This window comes from Aotus nancymaae, unplaced genomic scaffold (genome assembly GCF_030222135.1).
Source record: "Aotus nancymaae isolate 86718 unplaced genomic scaffold, 86718_ANA_hifiasm-v0.15.2.pri h1tg000032l_0, whole genome shotgun sequence".
Taxonomy (NCBI): Eukaryota; Metazoa; Chordata; class Mammalia; order Primates; family Aotidae; genus Aotus; species Aotus nancymaae.
Window position 1 is genome coordinate 25,772,999 of NW_026988445.1, and position 17,911 is coordinate 25,790,909.

General features: G+C 40.4%; 2 protein-coding genes across 9 annotated transcripts in view; one reads left to right on the forward strand and one right to left on the reverse strand.

The window, feature by feature from the left end:
- RGS7 (regulator of G protein signaling 7) overlaps positions 1-17,911 on the reverse strand; it is a 556,614-nt gene that overhangs the window by 452,800 nt on the left and 85,903 nt on the right. The window lies entirely within an intron of this gene.
- Positions 996-1,623, forward strand: LOC135277438 (prothymosin alpha-like). Its single transcript, XM_064383473.1, has one exon. It carries the CDS (start codon positions 1,078-1,080, stop codon positions 1,384-1,386), a length of 309 nt encoding a protein of 102 aa, XP_064239543.1. The 5' UTR covers positions 996-1,077; the 3' UTR covers positions 1,387-1,623.

The window sequence follows — 17,911 nt, forward strand, 5'->3', positions numbered from 1 at the left end:
AGAGTGAGAACGAAGTTTTGTGTCTCTTCTTATAGGGGCACTGATCCCAACTATGAGGGCTTCACTCTCATGACCTATGTACCTCCCATAGACCCTACTTTCTAATATCATCTCATTTTAACACGAGTTTTGGGGAGACGCAAATGCTCAGTCCATAGCAAGAATATTTGTCAATTTCTCCCATAGGCCAAGACCCCAATTATTCTTCAACTACCACTAGAAATACACACACACACACACACACACACACACACATGCACACACACAAAACGTGTCAATTTATTGAATTTCACAATTTATAATGTTTAGTTGTATGTGTGTGTATATATATGTTTAATTTAATATATACATTTAATTTAATATATGTGTTTAATTGTATATGTGTGTGTGCATATATATATGTATGTATGTGTGTGTGTATATATATCCCCAATGCAATAATGTTAAGAAGTAGGGCTTTAGGTGGTGAGTAGATCATAAAGGCTCTACCCTTATGAATAGGATTAATTTTCTTATAAAAGGGTTTGGGGGAGTCTGTCAGAGAATACAGAAAGCGGTGCCATCTATGAAGCAGAGATCACACCCACAACAGTTACTGGCACCTTGATCTTGGACTCCCATCATCCAGGACTATGAGAAATAAATTCCTGTTATTTACAAATTATCCGGTTTCGGATACTTTGTTATAGCAGCCCAAATGGACTAAGGCAGTAGTCTTAGAAGAACAGTGTGTGTGTGTGAGTGTGCGTGTGGGTGTGTGTGTCTTTCTAGTATCTGAAACTGGATAATTTATAAACAGGAATTTATTTCTCATAGTCCTGGATGGTGGGAAGTCCAAGATCAAGGTGCCAGTGTCTGTTGAGGGTGTGATCTCTGCTTCATCGATGGCACCGCTTTCTGTATTCTCTAACAGACTCCCCCAAGCCCTTTTATAAGAAAATTAATCCTGCCCCACTGGCTGCTCTGAAAAGCCATCTTGGCATTGTTCCTCGCGGACTCCGGCAGCTTTATCGCCAGAGTCCTTGAACTCTCGCTCTCTTTTTAATCCCCCGCATCGGATCACCGGCGTGCCCCACCATGTCAGACGCAGCGGTAGACACCAGCTCCGAAATCACCACCAAGGACTTGAAGGAGAAGAAGGAAGTTGTGGAAGAGGCGGAACATGGAAGAGATGCCCCTGCTAACAGGAATGCGAATGAGGAAAATGGGGAGCAGGAGGCTGACAATGAGGTAGATGAAGAAGAGGAAGAAGGTGGGGAGGAAGAGGAGGAGGAGGAGGAAGAAGGTGATGGTGAGGAGGATGGAGATGAAGATGAGGAAGCTGAGTCTGCTACGGGCAAGCTGGCAGCTGAAGATGATGAGGATGATGATGTTGATACCAAGTAGCAGAAGACCAACGAGGATGATTAGACAGCAAAAAAGGAAAAGTTAAGTTAAAAAAAAACAAAACAAAAAGGCCACCGTGACCTATTCACCCTCCACTTCCAGTCTCAGAATCTAAACGTGGTCACCTTCGAGTAGAGAGGCCAGCCCGCCCGCCCACCGCGGGCAGTGCCACCAGCAGATGACACGACGCGCTCTCCACTACCCGACCCAAACCATGAGAATTCGCATCAGGGGAGGAAAAAAGAACCAAAACTTCCAAGGCTCTGCTTTTTTTCTTAAAAGTACTTTAAAAAGGAAATTTGTTTGTATTTTTTATTTACATTTTATATTTTTGTACATATTGTTAGGGTCAGCCATTTTTAATGATCTCGGATGACCAAATCAGCCTTCGGAGCGTTCTCTGTCCTACTTTGACTTTACCTGTGGTGTGACCATGTTCATTATAATCTCAAAGGAGAAAAAAAAACCTTGTAAAAAAAAGCGAAAACGACAACAGAAAAACAATCGTATTCCGAGCATTCCAGTACCTTTGTTGTGTATGTACTTAGCTGTACTATAAGCAGTTGGTTTGTGTGAGATGGTTAAAAGGCCAAAGATTAAAAGGTTTCCTTTTTTTCCTTTTTTGTCTATGAAGTTGCTGTTTATTTTTTTTGGCCTGTTTGATGTATGTGTGAAACAATGTTGTCCAACAATAAACAGGAATTTTATTTTGCTGAGTTGTTCTAACAAAGCTATCTCAAAAAAAAAAAAAAAAAAAAGGAACTTAATCCCATTCATAAGGGCAGAGCCTTTTTGATCTACTCACCACCTAAGGCCCTACTTCTTAATATTATTGCATTGGGGACAAAGTTTCAATGTAAATTTTGGAGGGGCATAAATATTTAAACCATAGAAACTACTGTCTCCTAATAGACACTTTGGAATACTTTCCAAAAAAATGAAACCAACTGAGATTGTACCAAAATGAACCAGTCAATGAAATAAAACTTTGCAAAAAATTGCAATACTGTGCCCTGTACAGTCTTAGGTAATATGGGTCTCTGCCTTCAAAATGTTTGAGTCTAATGTAAGGGGAAACAACACACTTTCCTTTGGGAAATTAAATTCTATCCAAAGTGTGAGTAAAACATCAATTTTTAATTCAGAAGGCCAGTGGTAAGGAGATTCTTTCACCACCTTCGCTTTTCCCACCCCTCATTCTCCTACCCTCCTTTCAGGCATGTACAAAGGGAAAAAAAATGTGGCCTATATTGTGTCACAGACAAGGAATCAGAGGCACAAGAACTGAAATGCTTCACTGTATTTCATGCAGAAAGTGTTCACTAGAATTAGAATTCACTTTTCACTCTACTAGACCAAACATGAAATAAATAGAATATAGTTCCTTTATTATCACTGAGAAATTAAAAATCTATAACACAATGCAGGTAGGATGATTGAAAATTAAGAATCTACAACACAATGCAGGAAGAATAATATAAATTGTATAAGAATACTTACATAGTATAAAGGTATTATAATATAGTATGTAGACACTATGGATTCCAATTTCCTAAAAATTTCAATCTCCCAAAAACCTTAAAGGAAAGTCTATTGACTACATAATGAGACTACCTCTGGTAATTCTTATATATAATATTATGGGTTAGCAAGAGAGTTATTTCTTTTGTTTTTTCCAGCATATTCATTTACATTTTTGAAGGCTGGAAAGATTTCCCTTCTCTTATGGTAGTTGAATTAATTGCAGCACTTCCACAATCTCAGTGAAACCCATCTCCCTTGGGAAAATGAGGAAAAAGACCTAGATATAATGTAGATAAAACAAACTGACATGGAACGTGAGTGGGAGAGAAATGAGAAAACCATTTTAGCCTAAAGATCTTATGCATTTCAAGAACAAGAATAGAGAATTTTTACTGGCAGAATTTATTGAATCTCATAATTTATAATGTTTAAAGCTACTGGTGACCTTTTCCAAAGCAATTAATTCAGTTACATATTTATCAGAGCTGTGCCCAGCTTCCGGGAGTCATGTATGCATACCAAGGAACAGAATCAAGCAGATAAAGGGAGGAAATCATAAAATGTAACATCCTTTCCCAGGTAGCCCCAGCTTGTTCTTATTCTATGCTTCCATTAGCAAAGACCAAGGTCACATAAGGCAGACCACTTACAGGCCTAACAAGGAACAGACACCCTCGTAGATTCTAATTGAACTGATTTGGGCTAGAAACTCTATGAATATCACTGAAGCCTGAATTTTAACAAGCAAAAATTCAGGAGGAATGAAACTATTCAGATGATCTTCCACGGGAGGCAAAATACAAGGAAAATTTTCTACACCCATGAACTTTGCCTAACAACATGATAATTCACATTTCCAGCGTACTATGCTGCAGACTTCAAAGACTACAGACTATTAGTCTAAAAGCTACACCTTTTTTTTTTTAGATGGAGTTTCACTCTTGTTGCCCAAGCTGGAGTGCAGTGGCGTGACACTGGCTCACTGCAACCTCCACCTCCTGGGTTCAAGCAATTCTCTGCCTCAGCCTCCTGAGTAGCTGGGATTACAGGTGCCCACCACCACGCCTGGCTAATTTTTGTATTTTTAGTAGACGTGGGATTTCACCATCTTGGTCAGGGTGGTCTTGAATTCCAGACCTCAGGCGATCCGCCTGCCTTGGCCTCCCAAAGTGCTGAGATTACAGGCGAGAGCCACGGTGCCCAGCCACACTTTTGTTTTTAAATCTCGTCATATAACTAGGAATACTATGTCGCAATGTCAATGATAGCAGGGGGCCATATTTCACAAGCAGGAAAATTATAGATAGACAGGTATGCGCCCCAGTTCCTGCCCCTCCCTTCCCCACGTTGGCAAGGCCACCTTTCCCTTCTTTCCTCACTCCCCATACTCCCAGTAGCATAAATTCCAAATACTACTACAACTTTCTCATGTTCCAAAAAAATGACAAGCACATTAACATTCTGTCCAGTTTTCTCTGGCAAATGTTTATCATGCAGCAAATAATATGGCACTATACTAGTCATGTATTGATTAGACATTATCCTATCTTCAAGAAGTTCACTAGTTAATGGACCTTTGGGTGTGACATATAAAGGTATGATAAGTATAAAGGCCAAAAAGACACCACAAAGAACAAAATTAGAAAAAAAATATGTATTATTAAAATACTAATCTAACAGCAACAACATGTTTTGATGCTCTAGAGTGAACATGTCCAGGACAAAGCATGCAGGACTTCGGGTCCCTGTGCCACCTGCATCTGTCACTGCATGATTGGTTCTCATGACATGTTCCAGCCTCAACTGATGCCACTCTACTTAACTGGCACAGTTTAAAATTATAAAATATTAGGACTGAAAGTGACCTTAGTGATCACCAATATTGATTTCTTCATTTTGGAATCTAGCCTAGAGATTAAAATGTTGGTTTTTATTCCCATAATTTGTTGACTAGGAATGAATGAAAGTAATTTAACTTCCAGTCCTATGTTCTTTAGCTACACCACACTGTCTGCCAACCACATGGAATTTGCCCTATACCTATCCAAATTCTCATGCTCGGTCTGCAGAAAGTCTTGCCTTCACCATGGAGCACTCCTAACCACTGTCTCCACTGATCTCACTTTTCTTTGAGCTTATACAACACTCACAGATTAAGCCACAATTGTCCTATCAATTACTTTATTGCTTCTTGTAGGAAACTCTCACAAGTACACAGTAGGTCACTTGAAAATAGGGACTAATCCTCAGTAGTGTTCTTCTGATCCTAGCTTCTGTTGAGCACAGTCAAGGCAGCTCTGAATACCTGCTCAGTGGTTGAACCATCATTTAATGTAACCTCACCTCCATTTACTATATTGAGATATCAAATACCTGCTATTACATGAAAAAGCCATACCTGTCTTCAAACTGGCACACCTGCTTTACACAGGGTAGCCAATGTGTGCTTTAAAATTCTAAATAAATTTAGCTCAAGTGAAGTTAAGGAAAAAGAGTAAAGTGTGATTCCGTTGCCTTTTTTCAGGCATTTATTTCTCAGTTTTTGTGCACAGACCTTGGATAAGGCATTTACCTTCACTGAATCTTGAACTCACCTCTACTACAAGGATAATATTACCTATTGTACAAGTACGCACTCTTGTCGTGAAGATTAAAGAGTATTGTGAATGGCAAAGAGCATACTACACTAATGCCCATTTTTTCCATCCGACTGCTCTATCCTCTAAACCCGCCCTTTGTCTCATTCTGCTAAACCCTGGGAAGGTGCTAGCAGATATCTAAGGAGGTGGTTAAAACAGGCTTACAGTGAGACTCCTCCCTGAGACAGTTTTTTTAAACAAAAAGCAATGTTTTTAACAAAGGCTTCTTTAAACCTCAAGGGACTGCTGTTCTCATGGATTAGGACAGGCAATGGGGAAGAGCGCCCCTGCCGGTGCCTCCTCAAGACACACCCAGAAGCAGTGGGCGTGTCTTGGTAACTGGATGAGGCTGGGAACAGAGGTGCATGCAGCTGGGACTAGAAACCCTGTGTACTAGCTTTAGTTCTTGCTACATTTTAAGTTGCTTTTCTTAAAAATGAGGGCAATGATTTAAATGGCCACCCCAATCCTTTCCAGCTCTATCATCATATTCTACCCCTTTATGCCAAGAAGACAGATGCTAAATAAGGATCAGGAGCCATAATGTTAATTTTAACCAATGACACTAGAGCTGAAGAAAACCATGATGATTAGTAAAGCAAGAAATAAAAAAGGTTATTTCTCCTGATTTTGTTATCCTTAGCTGCAGACAGAAAAATATGGCAAATTTTCTGAATGAAATTAAAATAATAAGTATGTATTACATATATAATTTATGAGTAGCCCAGGAAAAACAAGGGTTTTTCTTTTTTAAGAACAGGTGGAAAGAAAGGATTTTTTAAAAGTGAAATGAAATTTTTATCAACAATAAGACATATTTTATATGTATGTCCTCAAAGTCTGAATTTCAGACCCTTACATGCAAGGCTGAAACCATTCCAACCTACTCCATTCCCTACTCTCCCTTGCAAGGTCTTGGTGATTCACAGTGTCCCAGGCAAGGGAGAGAGAAGAAGGCCCCTCTGTACGGGTCCCAAATACTGCAGAGGCTACAGAAGAGATCCACGTGCCTACAGCTAACACCCCATTGTTGTAGTTCTTAAAATACGTAGGGTCCCATTTCAGCTGCTGGGGACCAAGCCATTCTGTGACATTTGGATGAGAACTGCAAAGTATCTCACTGTCAATCAAGTAATGAATATTTCATCTTGATAGCATCATATCCAAGGTAGCAACAGCTTTCAACAAAAAAAAGATGCCAGAAGTTCATGAGCACTATCAATAATCTCAATAAGCCTCATGAGAGAGGTTGATTCATCTGTCCTTAATGCATGGCTCTGTGGGAAGAGAGATATGTTTGTGAGCTTTGAAGCAAAACGGAAAATTAGCTGAACCTCTGAATCAATAGTTCAGAATTGTGGCTACATCTCACATTGTTACTGTTGTTAGTAGCAACATAATTATAAAATCCCAGAGTTTAAAATGTGTCACTTATTCCCAAATGAAGACCCCTTAAGTCTTTAGTTCCCAATTTCTAAACAGAGATATTGCACTTCTTCAAAAGAGCCATGGCTACAGGTAGTCTCTGCTTTTGGTGTTTCTGTTTGCATTTTACTAAGAAAATATCACAATACCTCATTTATTTAAAATATTATCAGCTGGGTGTAGTGGTTCAAGTTTATAATCCCAGCACTTTGAGAGGCCGAGGTGGGCGGATCACCTGAGGTCAGGAGTTCAAGACCAGCCTGGCCAACATGGTGAAACCTCATCTCTACTAAAAATACAAAAATTAGCCAGGTGTGGTGGCTCATGCCTGTAATCCCAGCACTTTGGGAGGCCAAGGCGGGCAGATCACGAGGTCCAGGAGTTGGACACTAACCTGGCCAACATGGTAAAACCCCATCTCTACTAAAAATACAAAAATTAGCCAGGTGCAGTGGCAGGTGCCTGTAATCTCAACTTGGAGGTTGAAACAGGAGAATCTGGGAGGCAGAGGGTGCAGTGAGCTGAGACAGCGTCTGTGCATTCTAGCCTGGGCAACAGAATGAGACCCTGTCTCAAAAAAAATAAATAAATAAAATCTATTTATTGATGAAAAACCTTGAAAGTCATGTTTTCAAGAATGCTCTCTCTGGTCCTAACTAGCTATGTGACTATATTCAGGGCATTCAATAACCTCAGCTTCCTCAGCTATGAAATGAACTTATTTCAGGTGAACAATCACAAAGTTACCATTAAGCTACATGATCTTTTAATGCTAAGTAGATCAGTGCAGTGGGTGCAGATTGACTCTGTCCCATGATGCAGTAAGAGATGGAAGGGCAAATGCAGTGGCTGGAGCAGAAAAGGATGAGGTAGGCATAAACACACAAATAGGTCAGGAGCTACAGGAAGGATGCTGTGGTATGAAGGCCTGAAATTAAGCCTCAATATCATATGTGCCTTGACATCTTGGAAAAACCAGGAGAGCCTCCAGTGGCCCAACTGCAAGTTTCCCTCCCCATAGGGCTCCCACAGATCCCATAGCCAAACAACCCTCCTTATTAAGACATGCAGGCACAGTTCCTGCTTTTCTCTAAGTGGCGGGCTTCAGTTCCCTTCCTGCCCATGGAATTATTCAAATAAGCCAGTCACATCATCCCATGGGAACCAGGGTTCACCTCAACCTCTTGTTACTACAAAGTCTGCCTCCCACATCCCCTGCTTGTTCACCATGTTCCCAAGTGCAGCCTCTATTTGGCTGCTCCTGGTGCAGTGGTCTCCTCCTGCAGGCTGTGAATGTGTGTGACTAATAAACTGCTGTCGATGTTATCTGTCCAGCGGCAGGTGCCATTTATTTGGCCATCTCCATCATCCCTCCCTCCTTCAACCAATGGGGTGAAGAGAAGGCAATGAAAACAAACTCATTCATAGGCCAACTCAAAACACACAGTGGATTCTGAGTATACAGAAAGTAGTAAGGTAAATGGCATCCAAGTGAGTGCAGGGCAACAGAGACCAAGAAGATACGGATGGAGGTTGTCCCTAGCCAGGTGAAGGACAGCCACAGGAGGTGTAGGTAGCCAGGGGCAGTCTTATGAGAGCAACATCTAACCATAGGACGCAGCCTCCAGGCAAGACAGCTGGGGCTGGGGACAGGGCTCCAAGGTTTGCATAGGTCAGACAAGCAAAATAAAGGAAGGAGTTGGACCAATTATCAAGAAAAAGACTGAGCCATAAAGGGCAGATACAAATGAGTCAATGGATGCTCAATCTAAGGAAAAAAAAAAAACTTTTATTACTCAGATTGAATCGTGGGATAAAATATTAGCAGCCAGGTCACCTTGATCTCAAGTTATATGAATAGTAGACTAGAGCAATTTGTATTTACTTCCCTTTTCCTCCTCTCTGTCTTTTAATATTCAAGACAAGCTTGTTTCCAGAGGCTGAATAGAATTGATCTGTCCAGGGAGTTTTAGAAGAGCTCAAGGGAATTGTGAGCCACGAAAAAAATCACAATGAGGGCGACTTGCCATTCTCATCTCATTTTAATCATGTTATTGTTAAAAGGATTAACACCAAATTTTCAAGACTGTTATTCACCTATTTTTAAAACGGTTTTGCAGCTTCTCTGCATAGCTCTGGCATCATGTCAGGTTTTTGTGATTTTCAAAATAATTGGGTGCCTCATTAAATCTGTTCACTAACCCCCCTAAGATCATGGAGTTGGGTTATTGTCAAGATCACACATTTATTCCATTCTTTAATTTTTGAAAGTGGCTTTTATCAGGATTATCTTGGCTCCATAACTGGCCAAATCGCTCCATTCTTTTTCCTTTAATTTAAGAACTCTATCCAGTTCTTAGTCGCTATTGAACACATTCATTTCTTGAGCTTTTCCATTTGGGGCCAGGCCTATTTCACTTGTATTATCTTTCCTCAATGTATTTTATAAAGACTTCTGGGAGGTCTTCCGTATTCTTCCACACTTTGTAGAACTAAGATCCATATTTGAAATATTCATTCATTCAACTGACATTTATTTGTGGCACACCTAAAATTTGTTTAGCATTGGATAGAAATTTCAGGAACCTAGTGAAGAAAGCAGTTTTATTTTACGGAGTGTACAGAATCCTACTGGATATAAAATGTGACCACAAAACCAAGACAGATTCTTTCTCTTCCTTTCCGTAAGACCTCCTCAGATTCTGGATCTAGGATTGTACTTATGAGACCAATCCTACAATTCAGACATTTGTCCTCTGTATGTACCATGATTAAGCAAGTAAAATCTGGGTCTGCCTGAGTTAAAACCTATACTCTACTAGTGCCACAAATCCAGAAATCATTCAGATTCATTTTTCTTTCCTGGAGATCTCTGCCTTTATCTCCAGGTGATACTGGCACTTGCCAGGCTACGTGCACAGCTGCTTCGTACCTGTCCTCAGACGTGCCCTGAGATTGGGCGTCTTGCTTGGGGATCCTAGCTTCATCTCTCAGTTTCTTCCCCTCCCCAGTGTCTTCCTCAAAACAGGAAGCATACAAGGTAGATTTAGTACTCCTGACTTCCTGAAATGTCTTTGTTCCTTCCTCACCTTGTATGGAGGGCTCTGAGTAAGTGTAGAAGCCTAGTTTACATGACTGCACCCAGATTACTCTATTGCTCTTCAGGACTCTGAAGGGACTACTCCATTGCCTTCTAGAGTACCAGGATGCTGCAGAGAAGGTGGAGCCCATTCCTATTTCCATTCCTTTGTTTGGACCTATTTTTTCTCTTTGATGTTCTAAAAATCACAATAATTTGCCTTTTTTTCTCTCTTTCTTTCAATTTTTTGTGCTGGCTACTTGGCAGGCCTTTCCCTCTGGAGGTGCATATTCTTTGGTTGGGGGAATTATTCTTGCATTGTTTTCCACTGATTTTTTTCTCCCTTATTATCTCTCTCTATATATAGAACTTCCAGCACTCACATGTTGGAGCCTCCCATTTTCTTATCTTTCCTTTCCGCTTGTCAATTTCTTTGACTCTTAACTTTACAGTCCAGGCGATTTCAATTTTGTTGATAAATTCTTCTGTTTATTTTTTTAGCAAACATACTTTCAATTTCACATAGCACTATCCTGTCCTCTGGTTTCTCTCTTTAGCATAGAATCTATTGAAACTTCTGTTATCTCTCCAAGGATATTACCTTGAGGTTAATATCCTTGGAGAGATATTCTTGAAGTGTTCTTTCTTTCTATACTTTTTAATTCTCCTCTGTCTATACTTCTGAAAATTTAACTTCAGTTGGTTTATTTTAAAATATGCCTTTCCTTTTAGAGGTTGTTCTAAAATGTCTGATTCTAAAATGTTTCTAAAATTCTTTCTTGTCACTCATATTTAAAACAAAGCCGTTATAAAGCTGACTGGACCACTGTGCACACTAGGGCTCTTGCTAGCTGTGGACCTTACTGTTGGATGACTGGGCAGTGAGAGCTTTTCAATTAGGACACACCCAAAGTCACTGTCTAGAGGACTTTTCTGATCACTGTGGAAAAGAGCCACCCAAGCCTTGCCTGCCATTCAGCATTCTGGGAGCAGAGCCGAGAAGAGAGCTGCGGCTTCCGTAATTCGGTGCATAGACTTCAGCTTCCTCTCCTGCATTCAGCCGTCTCTCTCCTCACCCTAGAACAGGGTTTCTCCATCTCCGCCTTATCAACATCCTGGGCTCTAGCCCTGTGGGAGACTGCTCTGTGTACTGGAGGATACTTAGCCGATCCCTGGCCTCTACCCACCACATGCCAGGAGCACCCTTGAGTTGTGACAATGAAAAACATCTCTAGACGTCGGCCAGTGTTCCCTGGGGTGGGCTACTGCCCTACAGGGTGCTTGGGCTCCCTGAGGCCTGAGTTCTTCCAACAGTTTCTCCAGTTGCAAAGTTCTAAGCTCCTCCAGAAGCAAAGGGTAGGTGATGCTGCCTGAAGCTAGGAAATATGAGAGGGAAAGTGAGGGTGTAAAAGTCACATACCAAGATCTTCCTGCAATTTTGCCTGCTGTTGTCCTTGCTGTCTGTGGTACCTAGAGCCCCCAGTCATGTGTCATTATGGGACTCTAACAGTTGCTGTTCAATGACACCTGCAGGCACTGAGTTTAGCTTTGTCCATCTGCTGGATCAGTCTGTACTCCTCCAATCCCTACATATTCCAAAAATGTGTGGACACCTCTAGCCTGCTCCTGACTCCTCACCTCTTCTCTGTCGACCTTGCCTTTTATGCCTTTTACCGGCATTTACTGTGCAAGTGGACAGAGAGAAGCCACATGCCCAATGCCCCATGTTTAACTAGAAACCTGTACCGTGACCTTACAAATGTGATTCCTCCTTTGTTTAGGTAAGTGTATAATGAATTTCTTAGGTAGTTATTCTAACAATTCTGATTAGTAATACAGAGTCATATTGATCACCTGTATCATTTTTTCTTTTCCCAACTCAGATCAACTATCTCATGTTCCCAGGAGATTAGTTTTAACAGATCAAGAAGTATAAAAGAGTTGACAGACTCGTGGGTCTCTTTTTAAAAAATCTCTTTTGTAACCAGCCTAGAAGCCTTGGCTGAACATGATAGGAGGACTGTGGAGGTGGCAAAGCTCTAGTCCAAGGCTCCCTTTTGTGGAAACGTGGGTAGACGCCTCCTGGCGGATGCCTACAGCAATACCCAGAGCATGCCAGCAAGTAAAAATAAACCTGGAAGAGCACTGGGTTCAAGCCCACATTCCAGCCATCCCAGGGGGCCCTTGAGCAAGGCCTCCCACCGAGTCACATGTTTTTATCATAATAGAGTCTTCCAGGTGGTAAGAGTAGTAATACAATCATCATACAGTTTGCCAAAGTATTTCCCAAGAATAATTGCCAGAAGTGTGTATTCAGCTTGTGTGTCCATATGCTACTGGTAAGATTTAGAAAGCATGAAAAAGGGATGAGAAAAGATTAAGTCAGGAAAATCGAAGGAGACAAATTGAAAAGGAAAGAAATTGAAAAAGAAAGAAAGGTGATTCCACTGATGAGTGGGCGATCTGCTACTCTTCGAACCATAAATACATTTCCTCTATCTAAATGCATCATAGATATTCTCAATTCAACGTATTGATTTTCCACAACCTAATCTATGCATTTTCAAGTGTAATTGTACACTGCTGCCTGAACAATACAAGAGCAAGTCCTTCAGCATTGTACACCAGTGTAGCCATTTGGGAGTGTGGACTCCAAATCGGTTGGCAAACACAGGGCATTACGAGGCTGAAGTAACTGTAGCTCTTTCTTCCTGAAGCTCATTACTTTTGGCAGTGTCTCTATTGGTGAGTGAAATGAATTGGTTAGCACATAGGAGCAGATAAGTGTTTTTAAAAATAAACTCAGGGACCTGGAGTATCACAAAATCTTGGTTAATCCACCTCTTTTCTTTAGAACTCTGCTTAAGCCTCACCCCTCTGACAGACCTGGTGCCAGCTCTGCCCACCTCCACTGGCTCCATTTATTAATGTCGGCCCCTGCATCCCTGATCTAATTTTAAGCTTAGAGTGGCTTTTCCTCTCCCATGGGGCCAATTCCTATTGAACTTCAGTTAAGCCAGTAGAGTGGGGCTCTTGGTCTAGAACACAAGCAAGCTCATGCCCTTGGCCTGCCTAACACTGTATTTTAAAATTGGACCCAAGAAACAATAGAAATACAGTCCTTCCATTTACCTTGAGATGCAGAAATACACTCTTTTAATGGTCTTGAGGTCATTTTGTTGCTTGCATTGCAAATCTTACAAAGATGAAACTTTTATCCTAAATCTACTTACTTAAACTTCTTTTTTTAACAAGACAAAATTTAAGCCATACTCCCATGGCTGACACAAAAACTGAAGCAGTTTTCTCCATCCTGATGTCCTTGGAAATTGTACTTGCAATTTGGAGATCAAGTGTTTGTCTTAGTTTAAAGAAAATAAGTCCTAGTTGGAGCTCTAGTAAGTTTTCTTTTCTCTTTCCAGGGGAGGCTGTTGCCCTATGCCATGAGAAACACAGAGGAGCTGACATGCAGAGTGACTATGAAGCAGTGTTCACAGAAATAAAACTCCCTATGCAGACACATCACATCCCTTTTAACTTCTGCATGGTTCCTATTTTAAGTATTGCTGCAGTGACTAAAGCATTCATCATTTCTGACCTGTGTGAAAGTGAACCTGAGTATTTTCTATTGGTGGGAACTTACGTGGCTAAAATGTCTCCTTATAATGTGGAGCTAAAATGTTCAAAATCTTGAACAGATCTTAGCACCTTTAAAGTATTATGTATTATGATCCTCACCCAAGAATGACCTCCAAGTGTCCTGACCTACTTGATGGGGGAGACTGATGTCACATGAGGACCAGTAAAAAAAATCTGTACTGAATTGAAATTTTTTGTCTCAAAATGTTTCTAGAAAAGGAAATCAAACGTGAAAATTGATCTGGATGCTCCATAGTTCAAACAATTCCCATTAAATGCATGAAGGCTCTCCAGTGGCCTCCCATAGCTGGCTTTGCCCAACACTTGACAGTTCATTTTATGTGTCAATGTGATTGTTTCACAGGAGTGCCCAGGTATCTGGCTAAACATTATTTTTGTGTGTGTCTGTGAGGGGCTTTCTGGAAGAAATTAGCATTTGAATGGTGGATGGAGTAAAGCAGTCCCTCGACTGTGGATGAGGTTTATCCAACCTGTTGAGGGCCTGAACAGAACAGAAAGAAGAAAGAAATAAGGATTCTCTCTCTGCTGGAGTGCTTGAGCTAGGACACTGGCCTTGGAGTGGAATTTACACCAGCATCATTTCTAGTTCTCAGGACTTTGGAATCAGACTAATTACACCACCAATTTTCCTGGCCTCCAGCTTGCAGATGGCAGATTATGGGACTTCTCAACCTCCACAATCACGTAAGCCAATTCTTTATTTTATTTTATTTATTTATTTATTTATTTTTGTGTGTGTGTACACATTGTTTGTTCTGTTTCTCTGGAGAAGCCTAGAGAACTAGAACTTCTTATAATGGCCTAGCCAAGGTCACATATGATCTCACTCCTGCTGACCTCCCCAAATTATTTCCTACAGCTTCTCCCTCCCCAGCTTCCTGCTCCCTCCCCAGCTTCCTGCCGTCCTCAAACATGCCAGGATTACTACCAATTTAGGGCTTTTACACTTGTTTCTTCAGCCTAAAGTGCCTTCAACTATATTTTATCGTGGGCTTTGATTTCTGCTCAAATTATGGCATTTCATATGGGCTTTCCTTGAACAGCTAATCTGAAAAGAAGGTCCTAACATCATCTGTATCCAGTCTCTCTCTGGCTGTTTTCCAGTGGTTGAAGTTTTCAAGTTCTTAGCCACTATCTCTTCAAATACTTCTTTTTTTCTCATCTCCATTCTCTTCTCCTCTAGACTCCAGTTACATAATTATTTATATCATTTGGTACTATCCTCAAGTCTCAAGTAGCCTATTTCATTTTTTCATCTTTTTCTATTTTACAGTTTGGATAATTTCTATTCACTTGTTCAAATTTATTATTCCCTCCCTCTGCTGTCATGTTTGCTATTAAGCCCATCAAAAAAAAAATTCTCTATTTCTGATATTGTACTTTTTATTTCTGGCACAGCTATTTGATCCTTTATGATTTCTATCTTGGGATTTCCTTTACTTTTTTAAGTTTTTATCATCCATTTTCTGCTGATCCTTTAACATATATTGTGTGTGTGTGTGTGTGTGTGTGTGTGTGTGTGTTTCTCTGTATTTCTGTGTGTGTGTAATCTGTCCAATAATTCCACCATCTGGTCCAGGTCTGGTCTGCTTCTATTGACTATTTTCTCTCTTGACTTTATGTTTTTTCACATAATACATCAACTTTTATTGTGGTTCAGATATTGTAGGTAAAATATTATAACAAACTAAAGTAAATAATAATGAACTCCCCAAAAGGATACAATCCTTCCTCTCTCAGGGCTGAGTTAGCTAATCTGCAGGTGAGATGGGTCTGAACTTAGTCTAGCTTTTGCTAGATTCAGTTGACCACTAACTGTAAGTTTGAAGACATGATAGGACTTTCTCTTAAGCAAGATTGGGTATCTGCATATTGTCAAGACTCCGAAAATATTGTTCTCCTTAAAAGCCCAGCCACAAAATTTCTAAGCTCTGAAAATCTCTATCTACTTGTCAGTCTGTTAGCTTTTTTTGAGGGGGATGGGGTTATCAAGGAGGTGTTTTTGTTTTGATCCAGTACCACTTCTAGCTTTGTGTTTCTCCAAAGTAGTGCTCTCTCTGAGCATTACTGTCTAACTGCCAGCCTTTAGGTTCTCTATGGTGTATTCTGTGAAGACCAATATTACTTTGGTGGAATTATTCTCAGCTTTCCTGCCCAACTACTGGCCCTCATAGGACTTCTGCAGTGTACTTAGTGAAGGCCTAAAACACCTCAGAGGGATTTCTTTCCTCTCTCCTGCTCTATTCCTAGCCTTCAGCAGTCTTTTGCCTTGTCCTTATAAAAAATGTCCCTCATACATCAGGGTAAATCAGTTCAGCAAACCTGTTCTGATTCCATCATTTGGCACTGTACCCCTGTGCATTTGGTGAAGGTCCCTGGAAAAGAGTGGGCAGACAGATGTAGATTTTTGTGTGTCTGGAGCTCCTTGAGATTCTAATCCTTCCTGCCAGCTCACATGCAGCTGCCAAAAGTTGGGCTGGTTTCTCCTTACCTCTCTTTGTCTGTGGAATATTTTTCTTCTTCTATTAATCCACCAGGAAGAAAAGCAGCTGTGGATCTCTTCTCTCATGGAAATGGCTTGCTATTTTCTGGATTTTAGTTGACTGTCTGTCTCTCTTTACATACTCAGCTCTGATGGGTTTGAAACATCAGAATACTGCAGGGTGTCTGGCTTGATGTTAAGGTTAGAGTGAAAGTGATAGTCTCTTGTAACTTCCTACATCTATCCAGATAGAAAAGTTCCCACCACATCTTTTTCATCATCTGCACTGGTACCAGTACTTGGTAGTGACTCAATACATTTTTTGTTGGATATGTAAAAAGAGAACAGTGGTATTAACTAGACACCTAATTGGTAGTATTAATCAGACACCTACCTGGAAAAAGATTAGTTAAACCTAAATATGCTCATAATTTTTGAAGAGCCAAAGATTACACAAATAACAGAATTTTAAAAGTCATTTATAGTAATGTTGCCACTCTGACACAACTATGTACGTGGAACTAAAATATTATTTATTATGCTCTTATAATATTGATGTCTGTCTGGACTGTGCAGATGAAGAAAAAATTAATATAATCTATGCAGATATAATTGTGACATTAGCTGAGGCAGGAAAAGTAAACTCTAATATTTAAGTGGAAAACACACAAATTAAGTTTAAAAAATTTTTCATGGAAGATATAACTGGTTCATTATTCATGACTTTTCCAGGTTTAAAATGAATACAATTATATTAGTAGTAAAACCTCATTACTGCCCATGGAAATGCCCTGTGGTTACACTCAGTATTTCCTCCCAATCTCATGATTGACTATGGAAAACTGCAAGTCTAGGTTTTCCCTGGTTCATATTAGGCTGAGAAATTAGACTGAATTGTCAGTATCATCTCCCTTTTAAATATGTGCTTTCAGATAACATCATGACCAGAGTGCGGAGGAGATATTTCCTTATCCAGGATGGACTGATTATTCAAATTAACTTTGGCAGAGTAAACATGCTTCTGCATTATCTGAGTAGCTACCTGGTTTTACTGACAGAAGTGAGGAACAAGGGTCATAACAGTCAGTGTGCTATGAGTGCACGCACGGCATCACATACCACAAGCAAGCCAGGCCGGCTCAGCAGAGCAAGTTTTGCGACATCCCTCCCTATAAAGACTGAATAACTGGCCCCCATTCAGCTCTGGTTGGGGGGAAAGTGGATTATTAAGAAAACATTTCAGATGTGACCACAGCCACATATTAATAGCCACAGTCCAGCAATAATGCTTTGACCTGAGACTGATAAAACACTGTTGAATACCTACTAATTTAGATTATGAGCTAAGAAAGTTGTCTATTTTTTCACTCCAAGGAAAGGTAATATTTAGTAGGAACAGTTTGTGCAATGAGTCATTTTCATCCATAAAAATACACACTATAGCACACCCCTCACAAGATACTTGTTTAGACGTTCTTAGACTTGGTCGCCTTGGGAGTATGCTGGCTCCCTTTTTGCATCCCATGGTAGGCTCCTATGAAATGATTCTTTAAAATCCTCTATGGTAGGAAACTTCAGTGACCCTTGAGAGCATCTTTCTCTCTCTTATAGAAATTAAGATCAAATGGTAGATCTTTACCAATGGCTCCCAGATGAGAAAACAGGAGCTAAGAGCAGGCAGGATATTTATTCACATAAGCACGTCAGGAAATTTTT